Source organism: Protomyctophum parallelum, assembly GCF_964188405.1.
Source record: "Protomyctophum parallelum genome assembly, chromosome: 3".
Taxonomy (NCBI): domain Eukaryota; kingdom Metazoa; phylum Chordata; class Actinopteri; order Myctophiformes; family Myctophidae; genus Protomyctophum; species Protomyctophum parallelum.
The window spans coordinates 33,362,031-33,377,055 of NC_139698.1; the positions used below are offsets into that span (position 1 = coordinate 33,362,031).

At 45.5% G+C, this 15,025-nt stretch overlaps 1 protein-coding gene across 1 annotated transcript in view; it reads right to left on the reverse strand.

Moving 5' to 3' along the window:
- tgfbr2b (transforming growth factor beta receptor 2b) overlaps positions 1-12,998 on the reverse strand; it is a 40,070-nt gene extending 27,072 nt beyond the window's left edge. Inside the window, exons 1-3 of the mRNA XM_083762282.1 lie at positions 12,783-12,998; positions 1,350-1,500; positions 616-806 (exon numbers count right to left, since the gene is read on the reverse strand). Of these exons, the coding sequence (XP_083618408.1) occupies positions 616-806; positions 1,350-1,500; positions 12,783-12,864 (424 nt within the window). The 5' untranslated portion in view covers positions 12,865-12,998. The remainder of the gene's footprint in view (positions 1-615; positions 807-1,349; positions 1,501-12,782) is intronic.
- Between the last annotated feature and the right edge of the window lie 2,027 nt (positions 12,999-15,025).

The window sequence follows — 15,025 nt, forward strand, 5'->3', positions numbered from 1 at the left end:
TGTAGCTCCCATCTGTTTTCTTATCAGTTACTGTTATGAGTATGAGGAAGCTGGATTTCTAGGCTGTGCAAATAGCAAAGTGTGCTCTGAATCAACGGATAAGATGCTGATTGCACAGAAAAGATGGCATGATATAACATGGCACCGGATGGCATGTGCAGTAACATCAAAAACATTATTATCATACCTACAAATTTACCAAATATCATTTCTGACACAATTTGATGTGATGCCTTTCTAAATCAGCACCCTTAATATCTTTACACTGCACCGGGGCGGGGGTGTGATGAATAAACAATAAATACAAAGATGTGTCAGTAGATATTTCGCATCAAACTATTCATATACTTGATTCCTCATTCATACAGTTTGATGCCTTCATTCTCTGTGAAAAATCAATCGTGTTCCAATTCCGAATAAAGACTGCGTCAAGTGTGTTAAGGCTTTTAGAGTGGCTTTCTTTGCATACAGTCACTTCCATATACAGTAGGTGCAATTGTGGTGTTTTTCCCTTTTTCTTCCAGGCCAAAAACTCCCAACCTATTGTAGCAGTCATAATAACGTAACCACGTCTCAGCAAGTGTGTGTTTGTTTTACATACTGTGCATTACTTACTGGGGTTGAAGGACAGGTACTCGTTGCACTCATCTTCGGTGCAGGAACAGAAGTGAGCGCTTCCATTTCTTGTCTTCTTCTCCTTCATCACGCAGGTGGAGCTGTTGTAGTCGTCCAGCAGAACGCCGTACAGCGGCACCGCTGGGTTGTGGCACACAGTCTCCACCGTGAAGACGCTTTCATTCTTCCTCCTGGAGAGAGGGACGGAGTGTGAGAGAAATGCACACAGCCTCTGAGCTTTGCCATCTAGTAGTTCAATGGTTCCCAGCAGAGTTCAGGGCCCCCCACAGGTCCTTGAGAGGGTGTGTGTGTATTGTGTGTGTGTGTGTGTGTGTGTGTGAGGGTGTGTGTGTGTGTGTGTGTGTGTGTGTGTGTGTGTGTGTGTGTGTGTGTGTGTGTGTGTGTGTGTGTGTGTGTAGTGTGTAGTGTGTGCGTGCGTGCTTGTAGCCTATCTATGAATCTGTAACTCGGTCTCCGAGCATGTGAAAGAGGATTTTACAGTGTAGATAAGGGCACCAGAGATAAAAATACCAAATGGGGTCTGTGGTCTAATGCATATCAAACTGCCCTTGAAATGAAAAAGGTTTGAGGAGGAATCACTGATCTAGTTGATAGAACATTCACATAAAAAGTTAAACTCACACACACGCACGCACGCACGCACGCAGGCATGCACGCACGCACACAGGCACACACGTACAAACACAAGAGAAGAAAAGATGTGTGGTACCTACCAGATAGCGACACAGACTTCCTCATCCGCCCCACAGATGGAAGTGATGGAACAGTTGGACACACATGTCCCGGTACCGTTACAGGGCGACACTTGCACATCGCAGAACTTACACAGCTGTCGAATTGGGATGGAGTAAGGGAACATACCGGCTGGAAAGCAAAAACACATGCAGAAAGGTGTCACATTGAGGCTACATCTGATTAACGTGATTTGATTAAAAAAAACATTTCAAGTTGAAGTTGGACACACACACATCTCACACAAAATTTTAGCGTTTGACTGAAAGACGCTGTGGTTATAATAAGTTAAATTGTTGTTTTTCCAGCTTTTCCATCAAACACTCGTTTTAACCAGATAGTCTAGATAACATTATGAAGACCAAAGCAATAATATACACAAACAAGGTTCAACCACATCAACAGTTTGGTACTTTACATTCAAACAGGTTGTACTCCAATACCAACTACTAAAACACAACCACAACTGAACAATTAGCCAGTGAAAACCTATAGAAACAATAAAACTTAAATACTAGGGGGTCCAGGGACTGATGGTGCAACAAAGAAAATAATGAGCGGCAGAAAGAAATAATGAATATCAATCAAAAGTGAATATAAATACAAATCACACCCGTGTGAAGTGTGGGGCGCTCTTATCATTATACATAATCTCATTAACAACTGAATTGAGGTGATTGGTTAGCCGATTTGCTCGTCTAAATATGACGTAAGTTTTCCCTTCATTGTCAATGGCATTTATTGTTTGTGTTGCCACAAATTACGTCATATTTGGTAGACATTTAACCTAATTTCTCCTTTCATTGTTAATGGAAAATTGGCAAATATGAGACGGGTGTGGACAAAAGCTGTATATAGGAGGGGCTAGTGCCCCTCAAAAATATATATGTTAGCATGCATGGCTACAAATATAAGTATGGGTGCCATAGTTGACAAACAGCAGTTTTTGCTTTGTCTTTATACCTTTATGGATAGACACAGACGCATATCGGCATCAAGCCTTCCTCAGCGTGTCAAGTGTTTGATGTGAAACTTGCAAAAACTGCTTCAACTGCACCACTGTTCGGATAAATATGGAAGGAATTTAATGTCAGATAGGGGGGGTTCCAACTTCCTTTCAGTAGACTATTTACAGTGAAGCATAACGCTTAGTTTGGGCCATCAATCAACTTTTAAAACAAACATGCGTACTGCAGACCGTGACTTTTGGGTCCCATCTCCCTGAGAGCGTAGTTTAGATCGTATTGCCCGAGGGTAGGGTCAGCTGATCGTGTTCCGCAGTCAAGTCAGTGAACGACCTCACAGTATAATGCAAGCGGAGCTCCAGACAAGTAATGAACCAAGTGGCTGAATGTGTATTTAAACAAAACCTTTCAGTGAACAGATTCAAATGATTAAGTACACAGAAAAGGTACAAATCCTGACATCAATAGGATTGGCAGAGACCCTGACCTTACCACCTCACCTCTGAACTAAATATAAACTGGGAGTAAAGCACGTGGTCCTCGGGAACTCGGAAAATCCTACTTTTCTTTTTTTTGACTTGGCAAAGCATTTACGAGCAGTTGTTTGGGATGAGAGAAAAAAACAATGTAAAAAAGCTGATGTTTTGAGGCAGCTCATTGCTTTCAAAAGGCATTTGCCAAGCTGCTACCAGTTTTTACTGTAACTGTTTTAACTGTTTCTTAATGACAATCGATACAAAGACTGTAAAACATGTCCCTGCAAATACATAATTTATCAGATGTGGTAGCCTGTTCATGTGCTAAATATCCAGGTCATAAACGTGTTTGTCCAATACACACAACACCGACATGGACAAATGCTGCAGCTCGTATTTGTAACTGTGCATTCCCTCCATTCTTTTTAATATCTATTGTAACATTAGAGAACTTGTACCCAACACATGGCAAGAAACCCAAAGCCACAACAGCTACGTCGCTATTGCAACCCACAACACCATCTTACACACTACACCCACACACACTCACACGGCAGTGACGTCACACACTTACCTTCGCAGTGTTCGGGACCTATCTCCTCCTATCGCGCCGAACGCCAAAACTCGACACCACCCGCCAAACACTGGCACTGGCACTGCCACCAAAAATGCCTCCCGTCCACACTCACGCCGCCAATGCATTTGTTTACTACAAACATTATCGCCCGAAGCACCCACCCCCCCGGAACACTGTTGCCCTTTCACCACGCTAAATTCGCCAGGTCTATGCAAGTGAGCACAAATTACATGTGAGAAAATTCATTCACAAGCCCACAAATGCCATTCAAATGCCATTCAACACACACTACGACTCGCTTACAATTCGCGAACCTGGCAACACTGCCCTGTCTTCTAATAGGCCCACACTAGCTCTCAGAATCTGATTTTGATCTCCCGCAGGAGAAGAGAAACGAGGAAGGAGAGGAATTTTCGCCTCACGATTTTGCTTATTCCTTCTAAATCTCTGTATATTAAATATCGCTCTCTCAGCGAATCTCTTAGTTAGATCAACATTGTTCTTTCACAGTTTTTGGTTTGTCCCAAACTATTACAATTACACCGTTCGAATTCGCCATTTCGCCTGCCAGCCATACTGCCGAGTACATTTCATTGCGCACACACACACGCACGCCTGGAAGCCACGATCTCTCTCTCTCGCCACGCCACGCACACACACACACACACACACACACACACACACACACACACACACACACACACACACACACACACACACACACACACACACACACACACACACACACACACAGGAATAGCCGTGCAGCCTATACACGGCGGCAGTGAGACAGGGCGTAATAATCTTGAGTTTCATTAAATAACTGTCTTTCTCCGCACGCGCACGTGCGCACACAACATTATTCAAGTGAAATGCGTAACGCCAATATTGGGCTAATATAGGCTACCAATATGTGGGTAGCCTACAGGGATTTACCCACGGAATGAATATATATATATATATATATATTCATCTATACCAGGGCTGCCCACACTTCTTTTTACTTCAGAGCTACTTTCAAAACGACCAGTCATATACCCACCAAATAAAACTATCATCCTATTGCAGAAAATAGTTACAAAATGTAATTGAGGCTACATACAGTGGTGTCCCCTTCGTCTGTACCAGGCTGACTTTCATAGGTTTTGAAAGGTACCTTTCTTTTTTTTTTCTTTTTTTTACCCAGGGAAGTAGCTGAGCACAGGTGCTCATTTTCAGCAACGCCCTGCACATCGAACACACACACACACACACACACACACACACACACACACACACACACACACACACACACACACACACACACACACACACACACAATGTCATGTCAAAGGTACCTCTGGAAGCCACACCTCTGATGGGTCGGGTTTAGTCTTAAGGGGTGTGTTTTTTTCACCCACTGTGTAATACAATGAATGGACGGTAGGTGGCAGTAGTACAGAGGCCAGAGAAACTATAAGACAAACGCACATGGAATGGGAAATAGAGGGGGGGAAATGGAAATGGTAGGGTTTTTATTTTTGGTATTTGACTTTGCTACTGATGATTGTACGCAACAACAACTATTGCATTGTGTGTTTGAGCTGACAGGCCCTTTTTTATGTCAATCAATCAAGTAATCTCAGGTCATCTCAAGCGGCAGATGCAAAAATAGTATTTTATATTAAAATGATATATATTTTTAGGGCCATGTCATGTGCTCTACCTGCAAAGCCTTTGTGATCTATAACTTTTGGGCACCGCTTAACGTCAGATCAGGGGTTTTGTCGGCCAGCGCCAAAAATGCTCCCCGACAGCATAATCGGAGCAAATACCGGGCAGTGTGTATGAGCCATAACGTGTTGACTACACTACACTACACTAATAAGGACACATAATAACTAATAACCCATCCGTTACTACATGTGGAGTCAACTCCCGCAATTTCCTTCTTCCCATAGTGCGCGGCAACGTAACTCTGGGATGAGCGGCCGCAAAGCGGCCGCGAAATTCTAGTCTTCTACATACCTCTATTTATAGTTGTGCAGCCTCTAAGAGCTGAACGATGGAAAGTCCAGAAAGCATTTAAAGATTACATATCTAGAGTGACTATAGTGTTTCACCCGGTTTGGCTATAAAACCAGTGGTTCTCAAAGTGAGGTCCAGGGACCCGCAGGCTTTCTTGACAGGTTGACTAGTTTGTAAGGTACAAATGTACAATTTGGACACTTTCAGAGATAGGGGGATCCTAGAAATGGAAAAGGTTTGAGAACCAATGGCTTAAACATAAACCATAATGTAGGTTTACGTGCTGCGTGCTGCCCTGAGCCGGCTGCGTAATCAGTCAAATCTTATCCATGTCATTCCCCTTAGCCCGACTATAGCCTCCCACGCCACTCTGCTCCGTGAACCTGTTCAGACCTGCCTCACTGACACATACTGCACTGTGGCTGTGGTGGACTGGAAGACATGTTTGATCCCCAGTGAACTGAGCTCTCATGGCGCATTATACAATGTCAGCTTTTCTTCAAATATAGAATGAGACCCAGAATGGATCGACAGCAGGCCTGTACTGTTTGGTTTCCTAATATGTGACAGGTCAGAGCCAGTAGTGTGTTAAAAAGCCTTTCATGGAGTCTAGGGAGATTTTGAAATATATTTGATATTTTTTCTTTTATATTCTGTATACATAATCAATAGCCTATTAGCCTCCCCAGTGTCCCCACATATTTCTTTGTTGCCAGTGCCACTGCTCTTGTACATTACTGGCTCACCAGAGTGAGGAGCTCCCGCAGATAGGATGTATTACATCTTGCTGGATACAATAATAATAAATATCTATAATATATAATATAAAGAGAGTTTAGGAACCAGTGGTCCATAGTGTATTAGTGTACTGCCCTGGGCTCAGCTGACCCGAAGTGAATTAAGCTGTTAAGCTTGCCTGATCAACTAAATCAGGCCTTTCACATTTAGAATGCTGATCTAGCACCATAATTTATACCCAAACTTAATGCACCTCACCATTGTATTCATTGTAAATGGATACTGACTGACTGCTTGACAGCCTTGACTCATTCAATTGAAGTTATCAGATATGATATATAGTACTGTGGAGCACAAATGCCCCATATAGAGAGGAGAAGCCTTCATTTCACCAACAAAAAACGATAACAACCTCCCTAACTGGCTCTGAAAACAACTGGTAGACAAAACAGCTGTAGGGATCGTAGTCTGTGCTATCGTGAAATCAATTGACATTGCATGCTATGATCTGTGAGGAGTTAAGCTCTGGAGGCATAGCGCCGTGGACTGTGTCCAGAAGAGTTTTTACTTCTAGCATGCATGAATTCTCTTCCTCCCCCATCCTTCATTCACGGTGTCAAACTCCATGGGTTCTCTTTTAAGATCTCAGCTGCCGTGCTGTAGAGTGCATGTATGCGTGCATGTGTGTGTGTTTGTGTGTGTGTGTTTGTGTGTGTGCGTGCGTGCGTGCGTGCGTGCGTGCGTGCGTGCGTGCGTGCGTGAGTGCGTGTTGGTGTGTGTGTAGGTGTTGGTGTGTGTAGGTGTGCGTGTGTTTGTGACTTTGTGTGATACCTGATCACAGTTTCCATAACCTGCGTTTTTCATTTCATAGGTAGCACAGCTAATTGACTTTCAAGACACACTCCCTCACACAGCCACTGAGGTATGGCAAACAGCGTGAAATAGCACAGTACTACTAACACCCACACCAACCCTCAGAGATAAATAAAGCACGATGATTTAGTGCCCGAGAGAGTGAGTTCAGCCTAATATACTTTGGGGCCGTTCGCTGAAAGTAACAGATTTTAAAGTGGAAAACGTGAATTCAGATCGAATTTTCTTCTGTTGAAAATCAGCTCTTTGGTGCGTTGCCTTGTACAATACCATCTCTACGGCATATGTCGGCGTAGGCATTCTAGTTGCAATGCCAAAAGCAATAAAGAGGACCAACTTTCTCTCTCTGCAAATAGTTTGATTGAACGTCAGTTAGAAGGTGCAACTTCAAAAACGTTCCTTCCTTTGAAGTACAGTATAACAGCAGAGTCAGTCAGGGTGCATAGTTAAAGAGTAACTTTGTGCATGATGGCCTGTGGGCCACTGTTACAGCTGCTTAAGCACGCTGTCTGTCTGTCTGTCTGTCTGTCTGTGCGTACATGTGTGTGTGTGTGTGTGTGTGTGTGTGTGTGTGTGTGTGTGTCTCTCTCTCTCTCTCTCTCTCTTTCTCACTCACTCACTAACTAACTCTCTCTCTCTCTCCATCTTCACTGATGCCTTTGTTCATATGAGAAGTCTTTTATAGAAGTTTCAAAATGTGTAATTAACATGACATTCAGTATGAAACTATGAACACAGGAAAATGGATGAGGGTGTGTGTGTGTGTGTGTGTGTGTGTGTGTGTGTGTGTGTGTGTGTGCATTGTGCATGCGTATGATTGTTGTTAACAGTTCTAATCCCTCTATGGTCCTGTGCTCCTTTCAGATAACAGCTCACGTCAGTTCTACCAGGTTTCTACACGGGTCTGTCTACCCTTACGGGTCCATTGCTGTGCTGCCTGCCACAGTGATATGTCCACAAGACGTTGCTGCTGCTGACCATACATAATGTACACAGTAAAGTCCTCAGTGTTCATTTAACCATTTGTAACTCTCACAGAGTGAAATGAAACAGCGTGAGGATTTTACGACCAAGGATGTGAGCTCATGGTGGAAGGAAACACGGAGAGGAAGCGTGAAAGCAATCCGTCACATGAAGGAAAAATGAAATGGAATGGAATGCTCCCCTTGACCACACTAAAAAAAATCAATCAACTAAAATCCACAACAGGAAGAATATAGTCCATGATGGCAGGCCTAAGCCACGTGCTGCTCAGCCTGGTCCTGTCACCTCACCACAACGAGAAGGGACAAGCCACAAGCGGCCGCTCAGAGCTACATAACTGTCTCAGCGGGAGTCGGTTCTCCCCCTCTGCTGCTGAAAGTTATCCTCCCTCCTCTACTTTCCTGTTTAATCCTCCTCTCAGTGACTCCTCCGTAATCCTCTCAAACCCCCCTTCCCCTCCGACCCTCCAAGACCGAGGGGCTCGGTCAAGCGAGCTGAGGGGATCGCCTTTGGCCGAGCCGAGAGGAGAACTCGACTAATATGGTCAAAGAAGACCCAGCCACTTCAACTGGGGTTAGCTTAGCCTCAGTGACCCCTCCTCTCCTCTCCTCTCCTCTCCTCTCCTCTCCTCTCCTCTCCTCTCCTCTCCTCTCCTCTCCTCTCCTCTCCCCTCCCCTCCCCTCAACCTCCCCTCCCCTCCCCTCCCCTCCCCTCCTCTCCTCTCCTCTCCTCTCCTCTCCTCTCCTCTCCTCTCCTCTCCCCTCCCCTCCCTAACTTGCTGTTGGGGACTGAAGCCGTATACTGAGGCCCAGTGAGGTCAGAGTAAACACAGAAGGTCTGTGACTCACACACACACACACACACACACACACACACACACACACACACACACACACACACACACACACACACACACACAGAGAGACACACGCTGGACCTTTGCCAATGGTAGACCGCAAAAAGCCCCTCACTGATTAGTCATCTGAATTACAGACCTTTAAGTTAAGACTGGTGAAGCTGGATTTAAACCACCGTATCTGCTAGTCAGCCAAATCACATTCCTCCTCGGTCTTATGAGATAGAAACATTTACATACACAGTACAATCCTCAGTGTTCATCATTTACTGTAAATAAACACTTACTGTGCAAGGCTGCCAAAAACCCCACAAAATTGACACAAAGGTTGGGATTTACATAACATAACTTTAGTAGCGAAGAGCCCAATGTAAGACTCTTGAGAAAGACGCCAGATTATACACAAGACAGAGAAACAGTAAGGCGTTAATATATTTAACACTGATAGTGTAGAAATGGACGCTCTCGGAGTGAACGGAACACTCCCGATTTGACTTGGGCGGGCATGAGAAAGGTTCTCCTAACAGGAAGGAGTGAGAGGTCTCAGTGTGGAAGATTATCAACATCAATTGAATGAAAACAAAAAGCTCCCAGATAAAAACAACAGAGTCCACCCATGTGTTTAGATAAGTGTCAAGCTGCTCTGGTATAGGCCTACACAATAAACTCAGTTCATTTCACACTGAGAGTGTGCAAATGGACCCTTTTGTGTCCATTTGCACACTCTCAGTGTTAAATTAAGCCTCAAGATTTTACCGTCGTGTACTCTGAAAAAGGACTTCCTCTGACCAAGGTATACCGGAGACTGGAGGAGTCAGGGTTTAGATAGAAATAACAATGTGTATGTTGTATAATGTGTATAGGCTGTGTGTGTGTGTGTGTGTGTGTGTGTGTGTGTGTGTGTGTGTGTGTGTGTGTGTGTGTGTGTGTGTGTGTGTGTGTGTGTGTGTTGTGTGCGTGAGTGCGTGCGTGTTTGTCCTGGGCATGACGTTAAACTGCTCCGTTGTAACTAACATCGTCAATGTACAGTAGTAGGTGCATGGATGCATTTACAACTTCTGTGAACTATGTAACTTGCATACAAGAAGGCACCAGTGGAATCTACCAACAGCCAACGTTACCCGACAGCTTACTGGGAAGAGAGGCAATATAGACCCGGCGGCCTTCCAGCAGTATCTCCCTCCGCTGTCGGACTAACCCCGGAATAGCAATGGGTGGACTTCCAGGCCCATGCATGAGAACAACTACACTAGGGAGCGCTTTAACACCAAGCAACAGTGCAAGACTAAGAACGTTGTTTCCTATGGTGATCCAGCCTAGGACATAATACCCACGGACTGGTTGTCGGAGGGTTTCAACAACTTGGGATGCCCGCCCAAAGATGAAGCAGAAAGGCTGGCAAAGTGTGCCATCTCTGCTGCCCTATATGGCGGAGCTGCCACTGCTTGTGCCCAGGGAGTGACATGTGTGTTGTATCATTAGGACATATCCATGAGTTTGTGAAGTTAACCTTTACGGCACCTAAAATATTTGTTTTCCTGTATGCTTTCCCTGTGTGTGGACATAAATAAATTGTTAAACTGTGTGTGTGTGTGTGTGTGTGTGTGTGTGTGTGTGTGTGTGTGTGTGTGTGTGTGTGTGTGTGTGTGTGTGTGTGTGTGTGTGTGTGTACTTTGTTGACTGTAATGGTGGAGAACTCGCAGGCAATCTTATGTGGGTGCATGTTTGTTTACAGTATGTGTGTGTGTGTGTGTGTGTGTGTGTGTGTGTGTGTGTGTGTGTGTGTGTGTGTGTGTGTGTGTGTGTGTGTGTGTGTGTTTTCCCCCCATGCAATACAATGCAAGAGGACCACACAGTTCTTTTGGTATGTGGGATTTCCAGGTTGAAAATAGGCCTCTCTGTGGACGGAGGGCGACGAGCAAACAGTAAGAAGAGACATGGGGAACAGGAGACCAGGGGAACAGGAGACCAGGGGAACAGGAGACCAGGGGAACAGGAGACCAGGGGAACAGGAGACCAGGGGGACAGGAGACCAGGGGAACAGGAGACCAGGGGGACAGGAGACCAGGGGAACAGGAGACCAGGGGAACAGGAGACCAGGGGGACAGGAGACCAGGGGAACAGGAGACCAGGGGAACAGGAGACCAGGGGAACAGGAGACCAGGGGAACAGGAGACCAGGGGAACAGGAGACCAGGGGGACAGGAGACCAGGGGGACAGGAGACCAGGGGGACAGGAGACCAGGGGAACAGGAGACCAGGGGAACAGGAGACCAGGGGGACAGGAGACCAGGGGGACAGGAGACCAGGAGAACAGGAGACCAGGGGAACAGGAGACCAGGGGGACAGGAGACCAGGGGGACAGGAGACCAGGGGGACAGGAGACCAGGGGAACAGGAGACCAGGGGGACAGGAGACCAGGGGGACAGGAGACATGGGGGACAGGAGACCAGGGGAACAGGAGACCAGGAGAACAGGAGACCAGGGGAACAGGAGACCAGGGGAACAGGAGACCAGGGGGACAGGAGACCAGGGGGACAGGAGACCAGGAGAACAGGAGACCAGGGGAACAGGAGACCAGGGGAACAGGAGACCAGGGGGACAGGAGACCAGGGGGACAGGAGACCAGGAGAACAGGAGACCAGGGGAACAGGAGACCAGGGGAACAGAACAGGAGACCAGGGGAACAGAACAGGAGACCAGGGGGACAGGAGACCATCCATGTGGGTCAATGCTTTACCCTCGCAGACTTCAATGATCACTCAGGATATGAATGTACGGTATATGAAAAATATATATAGGTCTATACAACATTAAATTGTAATAAATGTGGTATATGTAATGAAGGAGTAAAAAAGTCTGTACTGAAAAGTAACTTTTAATAACTTCACAGCCATTCCTTGAGACACTTGTCTCACTTGTCTTGCACACGATGTCTTTGTGCTCAGTGAATGTGATCATTATCAGTGATTGTTGTATAATAGGCTACTCAACGTTAAAATGATCTAAACAGCACTGTGTCAGATTCTGTTGTGCATGTCTGTGGGATACTGTATAAAACGTGTGAGGTGCACCTGAAGATGTGCAGCAGGTCTATTTAAATGGAACTACATGCTTACAGAGAGCATCATTGAAGATGAGTGTGCTTCTGTGATTTTACTTATGGCTTTGTGGGTTTATTCATGAAAACGCACTAGTATGTTCACTGTCTGGAACCCAACATAAATAGGCACATGTGCATCATACAGACCCATTTTAGGTCTCAGGCAAATCTAATAAAAAAAAATAAAAAAAACATGTAATAAACCAAGCAGGGTGGCTGCATATTATACAATCCATAATTCAGGAGGATTCTGCTTGGTTGGGCCATAAAATGATAAACTTTGGCCTTTCCCAATTCCCATGCAACTTAACCAATATTGGTTGGTCAAACATGTTATTCAGAAATGAATATTTCCAAGATCTGAGAACATCGACCAGCTGCAGTGCAGTGGGAGTTTGGTTTATTTGACCAAGGCAAAAATAATTGTCGGCTACTGACAGACCGACACGCAAGGCTAGGCCTAGCCTATACAGTCAAAACATCCTCAGTGTTATAATAATATGTATCCATTTGTATAATCTCATGGGTAAAACCGTTAAATTCCACACTAGCCTACAGTTTGTGTACCACTATAGTACTACCAGCCAGCCTATGAGTCACCTGTTGCGCTTGGAGAGGCGTGCGCTGCGTAGGCTACTGTGGAACGCACGTCCCCGGACTGTGTGCACACACACATTCAACTGAGTTATACCAACGACACGAGTCAAATACATAAGTAAGTAACAGTTAGATTAATAGCTAAATAGACCTACAGCTTTAATCAATAGTCATTGTAGTTCACGCCACTGCTTCGCGACCATCAAGTCAACAAATGTGTGAACAACATGCAAACTCACCTACAGTCCTCGGCTCCAGCACGATTACCAAAAGTACAAGAATACCTCCCCATAAAAGTAAGGAAACCCGTTTGTGTTCCATATTTGTGTGTTTTCTGTCCAGATGATCATTCGGGTTACGAGTATGACAACTATCAGATGAGATGAGATGGAGAAAATCCTCTGTATAGGGACTAGAACGCGGCGCATGAAGTTTGACGCCGCGCAATGAGGAAAGTTTGTCTCCCACTTCTCCTCAGCCCCACTGAAGAGTCACTGCTGAAAAATGCTTCAGCGCTGACTTATACCCAAATACTGTGCAACAGGAAATCCTTTGAGAGGAGGCAGGACTCTCTCTCTCTCTCTCTCTCTCTCTCTCTCTCTCTCTCTCTCTCTCTCTCTCTCTCTCTCTCTCTCTCTCTCTCTCTCTCTCTCTCTCTCTTCTCTCTCTCTCCACCTTGTAATTAGATGGCATAACATTTGGAAATCGGACCAGTAAACACTGCATATAGATTTACGTATACACTTGAAGTCTGTTTAGTGTGCTATTTTCCACTGCTGTAAATACGCTACAGTGCTACTGTGTGTGACCTGCACATTATTTTTTACCCTTGGTCCCTTCTCAAGTTCCTCCTCCACAATGTTGGGCATCATAATGATTCAACATTAAATTGATACTGACAGACAGACAGACAGACACACAGACACACACACACACACACACACACACACACACACACACACACACACACACACGCACACACACACACACACACACACACACACACAGTGAGTGGGAGTGAGTCAGGCTGGTCTGTCTGTCTGTCTGCCTGATGCCTGGCAGAGTTAGCCTGGCTAATAAGCCAGACTAATATCACACAACACCGGCTGATTCGGTCTGGCTTATTAGCCAGGCTATGGCAGAGTGTAGCGGAGTATAAAATCAAAAAGTAGAACCCAGAACAAGCCCCATGTACTGTACGACTGAGACACGTAGATACTGTAGGAGCATGTCTAGCTGGTCACACGAGGCAGGCCTAGACACGTCCCTCCATGTATCCAAGCCTGGAACTATGCCACAGACTCACTGGAGCCCCTATCTCTAAGCCCCCTACTAAACAGCATCCTCCTCACTCACTGCATGGAGGCTCACAGCCCTATCTCTAAGCCCCCTACTAAACAGCATCCTCCTCACTCACTGCATGGAGGCTCACAGCCCTATCTCTAAGCCCCCTACTAAACAGCATCCTCCTCACTCACTGGAGGCTCACAGCCCTATCTCTAAGCCCCCTACTAAACAGCATCCTCCTCACTCACTGGAGGCTCACAGCCCTATCTCTAAGCCCCCTACTAAACAGCATCCTCCTCACTCACTGGAGGCTCACAGCCCTATCTCTAAGCCCCCTACTAAACAGCATCCTCCTCACTCACTGGAGGCTCACAGCCCTATCTCTAAGCCCCCTACTAAACAGCATCCTCCTCACTGACTGGAGGCTCACAGCCCTATCTCTAAGCCCCCTACTAAACAGCATCCTCCTCACTCACTGCATGGAGGCTCACAGCCCTATCTCTAAGCCCCCTACTAAACAGCATCCTCCTCACTCATCCTCTGCTGGAGTCTGCTGCTATAGAGCGTCGCAGTCCCGCCCCCTCGAGAGACCCGGAAAAGACCCTGTTCATTTTCCTCATAGACTTTTCAGAAAGTATTTATTTAAAGACATTTACGCCGACAAAGCCAACTCTTGTCGTGACAAATCATGACAACAAACACAATTTTTCAGGCCAAACAAAGAATTAGAAAGAAAACGGCAGGTTACAACACTTCTTTTGTTGGTTTTCTTCTTTGTAATTATTTGTTTGGTCCAAAATATTGTGTGTGTCGTGTCACGACAAGAGTTGGCTTCGTACGACGCTTAACAGGTCTTTAAATAAATACGTTTTGAAATGTCTATGGGAAAAATGCATTGGGATTCATTTCCTGGGCCACTCGTTGTTCTGAAAGGGGGCGGGACTGGGACGCTCTATACAGCTCGGGACCCACATGGTTGAGGACTATTTCCTCGGGATCCCAAATGACAGCAGGTTCAAATCATTTTGATTGATTTGTCTCAAAATGGAATGGTAGGTAGTAAAACAACTGCTGTACATACAACAGATTCACTGAGTGAGGAAAACAGCCTCGCAAGACACATTTGTGTTAATGAAGCACAGCGTTGGTTTCTATATTTGCACGGAAGTCAGCTGATTGTATCAATATAGCTTCC